This window comes from Penaeus monodon, chromosome 1, assembly GCF_015228065.2.
Source record: "Penaeus monodon isolate SGIC_2016 chromosome 1, NSTDA_Pmon_1, whole genome shotgun sequence".
Lineage (NCBI taxonomy): Eukaryota > Metazoa > Arthropoda > Malacostraca > Decapoda > Penaeidae > Penaeus > Penaeus monodon.
Window position 1 is genome coordinate 61,948,192 of NC_051386.1, and position 5,112 is coordinate 61,953,303.

General features: G+C 36.5%; 1 protein-coding gene across 1 annotated transcript; it reads left to right on the forward strand.

The window, feature by feature from the left end:
- The first annotated feature begins 3,504 nt into the window (after positions 1 to 3,504).
- LOC119575368 (lactoylglutathione lyase-like) lies at positions 3,505 to 4,112 on the forward strand. The gene has a single exon (XM_037922942.1). The coding sequence runs from the start codon at positions 3,549 to 3,551 to the stop codon at positions 4,095 to 4,097; it is 549 nt and encodes a 182-aa protein (XP_037778870.1). The 5' UTR covers positions 3,505 to 3,548; the 3' UTR covers positions 4,098 to 4,112.
- Positions 4,113 to 5,112: the final 1,000 nt, after the last annotated feature.

The window sequence follows — 5,112 nt, forward strand, 5'->3', positions numbered from 1 at the left end:
GCTTAAACCTCTGATATGATCATTGTAAGAGAAGAGGGAGACGAGAGTGACACCCTGGACACACAAAAATAGTATAAAGAAAAGTAATGGTCCGTTCAACTTGAGAACTTCTAGGTTGTGGTCACCAATTTCTATTCGAGCGTTTTTCATGACGAGACACTCATCGATACATGTAAGGAATTACGTGGCATCCTAAACGATCCGTGGAGATCGCTTTAGCTCTGATCTGTCGTTGTAAGAAAGACAGAGAAAGAGAGAAGCGAGGAAGCACTGCTTGATAAATCAATTTAACAAATAAACCCAATAATGCAGAGACAAAAATTGTCTGTTGAGAAAAAGTTGATCTACAAATGATCAACATGAAAACGTCTCCTGGGTGACATGTAGAAGATTAAAGAATTTGTTTCTGAAAAAGAGAAGTTTAAGTTGATTAATGTTAATGTGCAATGGGTGCATGCTCGAAAAAAACTTTTTTTATAAGGGAAAAGTTTTGATTTTTCCTTTTTGTCTATGGTGTTTATATAGACACCAAGGTATTCTGTAAGAAATAAAGCGGTGATATGTGCAATAGCTGATTTATTATCAATATTTTATTGATTTGTAAATGGAAATCAAATCTACGGTTTAACATGTACATTTTCCCAAAATTACTTCACATTCAGACTTACCTGGCACAGGAGATCGTGTCAGCTCACACCTGAACAAAAACATTATGAAAGAAAAGTCAATTGTCCGATCAACTTGAGGTTGTTGCTTGCACTGCTAATGTCGAACGTGTTTCATGTGAGACATCCACGATACAAGTAAGAGGAATATATGTGACAGCCTGCTAACGACTGTGCGATCGCTTTAACTCTATAATATGATCTTTGTCAAGATGAGAGAGAGAGAGAGAGAGAGAGAGAGGAGAGAGAGGAGGAGAGAGAGAGAGGAGAGAGAGGAGTGACACCCTGACCACAAAAAAAATAGTACGCAGAAAAATAACGGTCCGATCAAAACTGAGACTTCGAAGTTGTGGTCGCACTTTCTAATGCGAACGTGTATTTATGACAGACACTCTTCGATAATGTAATGAATACTGTGCAGCCTAACGATCATCGTGACGATCGCTTAACCTCTGATGTTATGCATCGTTGTAAACCAGACAGAGAGAGAGAGAGAGAGAGAAGAAATCTGTTTGCTAAATAAAGATCGAATTATACAAATGACCATAACACGAGAGAACAAAGTACTGTTGAAGAAAAAGTTGATTTAGAACATGATCACACGAAAACGTCGTTCACATGGATGATATGTAGAAGATTAAAGAAATTGCTTCTGAAAAAAGAGTTTAAGTTGATCTACATGTTAATTTCAAATGGGATGCATGGCTCGAAAAAAAAACTTTTTTATGAGGAATATTTTTGATTTCTTTTCGCCTATGGTTTTATATAGACACCCAACGGATTCTTACAAATGAAACGGATAATATGTGCAATACCCGATTTATTATCATTATTTTATTGATTTGCAAGTGAGATAAAATTCTACCGTGTTTAACACACAGCGTTTCCAAACTACTCACTCTCTGATACAAAAAATAATATGAAGAATAGTAATGATTTGATCATCTTGAGACTTTTAAGGTTGTGCTTGCACTGCTAATTCGGGCCGTGTCTCAAAACGAGCACTCCACCGATACATTAAGGAATATATGCTGCAGCCTGCCTACGACCTGTGGTCGATCGCTTAACCTCTGTAATATGATTTGTTGTAAGAGAGGACAGAGAGAGAGAGAGAAGAGAGGAGAGAGATTAGAGAGAGAAGACACCCTGACAGTACAAAAATAGCTACAAGAAAAGTAATGTTGTCCGATCACTAGAGACTTTGAAGTTGTGGTCGCACTTTCTAATGCCGAGTGTTTCATGACGAGACCACTCCATCGACACAGCAAGGAATACTGTGCATCCTAACGACCCATGGTCGATTGCTTAGCCTCTGATGATATAATCTTTGTAAGAAAGAGAGAAAAAAAAGAGAGAGAGAGAGAGAGAGAGGCGACTGTTGGCATAGATCATTTACAAGTGCCCATTACATGGAGGAGAACAAAATTGTACTTGTTGATAAAAAGTTGATCCTACAAATGATTAACACGAAAACGTCGTCTGGATATGTGAGAAGATGAAGAAATTTGCCTTCTGAAAAAAGAAGAAGTTCAAGTTGATCTACATATTAATTACAATGGGTGCATGGCTCGAAAAAAAAAAACTTTTTTATGAGGGAAAAAAAATTTGATTTTCTTTTTGGCTCATCTGGTATTTTATAGACACCAACGGATTCTGTCAAGGAAATGAAATGGAAATATGTGCAATACCTGATTTATTATCAATATTTATTGATTTGCATGTGAGTAAATCTACAGGTTTAACACCGCAACGCTTCCCAAACTACTCACCCTCTGACACCAAAAAATGATATGAAGAAAAGTAATGATGTGATCAACTTGTTTGTAATGCTAATGTCGACGTGTCTCAAAATGAGGCAGCCTGCCTAACGACCTGTGGTCGATCGCTTGATATGATCGTTGTAGAGAGAGAGAGAGAGAGAGAGAGAGAGAGAGACACCCTGACACACAAAAAATAGTGTGAAGAAAAGTAATGGTCCGATAAACTTGAGATTTCAAAGTTGTGGTCGCACTTCTAACGCCGACGTGTTTCATGACGAGACACTCCATCGATACATGTAAGGATTACTGTGCATCCTAACGACCCTTATATATAGTGGTCATATATACGATCGCTTAACCTCTGATTGATATGATTCGTTAGTAAGACAAGAGAGGACAGCTAGAGAGATAGAGAATTATATTACTATACGATAAGAGATAGTATATCATATAGAAGGAATTAATAAGATTATACATATACATATTATATGCGCTAAAGCGGATATACAGCACATACAGGATTAGCTCTGATTTTATATATAATGCGTAGAGGTTATATCAATATTATAATCCACATAATAACACGAATGAGAACGGGAATAATGTGATTATAGTACTTGCATAAGTACACAAGATTTTAGTATCTCAAAATTGATTCTTTCAACATGCGAACAACGTCGTTGAGCAATGGTATAATATAGAAGGATAATTAGAGAAATTTTGCTTCTCGATAAAATAAAGAAGTTTAAGATTAGTGAATCGTTATATTTTTAATGTTTTCTAGTGTAGGACCCATGGCTCCCAAAAAACTTATATTTATCAATGAGGAATAATTTTTTATTTTCTTTAGCCTTTGGTGTTTACCTATAGACACCATACGGATTCTATAAAGAATTAAAAATTCAATATGTATATTATAGCTGATAATAGTCTGATATTTATATTCATCATATATTATTATTATTTGCAGTTATATAAAAAACTACGGGTTTAACATGCAGCATTTCCCAAACTATTCACACCCTCTGAGCCTGTTTCTGCGGACGGGGAAAGTGTATATATAAAGGCTTCGCGCCGGTTTCCGTCAGTCAGACCTCTTATCAAAGCGAATGAATAGTTAGTCATGGCTGCGGAACCAAAAGGCTTGACGAATGAGGAGGCAACTGCATGCTGCGCAGAACCACACGAGTCCACAAAGGAATTCATTATGCAGCAAACAATGTTTCGAATTAAGGATCCAAAGCAATCATTGGACTTTTATACTCGTGTTATGGGAATGCGCTTGCTAAAAAAAATAGATTTCCCCTCGATGAAATTCTCGCTTTACTTCTTTGGATATGAATCCGCGGAAGATATACCTTCAGACGAAACGGAACGCACTTCATGGTGCTTCTCAAGAAAGGCTACAGTAGAGCTTACACACAACTGGGGAACCGAATCTGATCCAAACTTCACTGGCTATCACAATGGAAATTCTGAACCAAAGGGCTTTGGCCACATTGGAGTTATGGTTCCTGATGTGGACAAGGCATGTGAAAGATTCGAGTCCCTTGGGGTCAAGTTTGTGAAAAAGCCAAATGATGGAAAGATGAAAGGACTTGCGTTCATTCAAGATCCAGATGGGTATTGGATTGAAATTTTCAACTCTGGAACCATTGCGACATTGGTCTAAATTGTTTTTGGCTTCCAAATTGTATTTATAAATAATTGTTTTTGAATGTTTTGAATCGATTGTTTATCATAAATATAATCATGAAATTGATAATGTGTCAATGAATTATCATTATTAAAACTTGTAGCTCTTTCTTTATCCAAAAGAAATTATCTACTCACCCTCTAACACCAAAAAATGATATGAAGAGACATTGAGGTTGTGTTTGCAATGCTAATATCGACGTGTCTCAAAACGACGCACTCCATCGATACATGTAAGGAATATATGTGCAGCCTGACTAACGACCTGTGGTCGATCGCTTAACCTCTGATGATATGATCGTTGTAAGAGAGAGAGAGAGAGAGAGAGAGAGAGAGAGAGTAACACCCTGACACACAAAAAATAGTGTGAAGAAAAGTAATGGTCCGATCAACTTGAGACTTCGAAGTTGTGGTCGCACTTCTAATGCCGACGTGTTTCATGACGAGACACTCCATCGATAAATATAAGGAATACTGTGCAGCCTAACGATCCGTGGTCGATCGCTTAGCCTCTGATGATATGATCGTTGTAAGACAGACAGAGAGAGAGAGAGAGAGAGAGAGAGCGAGTGAGCACTGTTAATAATCAATTTACAAATGACCCATAACACGAGAGAACAAATGTACTGTTTGAGAAAAATTGATTTTGAAATGATCAACACGAAACGTCGTCTAAATGATATGTGAGAAGATAAAGAAATTTGCTTCTGAAAATAAAGAAGTTTAAGTTGATCTACATGTTAATTACAATGGGTGCATGGCTCAAAAAAAACTTTTTTATGAGGGAATAATTTTTGATTTTCTTTTTGCCTATGGTATTATATTGACACCAACGGATTCTGTAAGAAATGAAATTGAAATATGTGGAATACCTGATTTATTATCAATATTTATTGATTTGCATGTGAGATAAAATTACAGTTAAAACGCACGTTTCCAATACTCACCCTTGATCCAAAAAAAAATATGAAAAAAAGTAAATTTTAAAATTT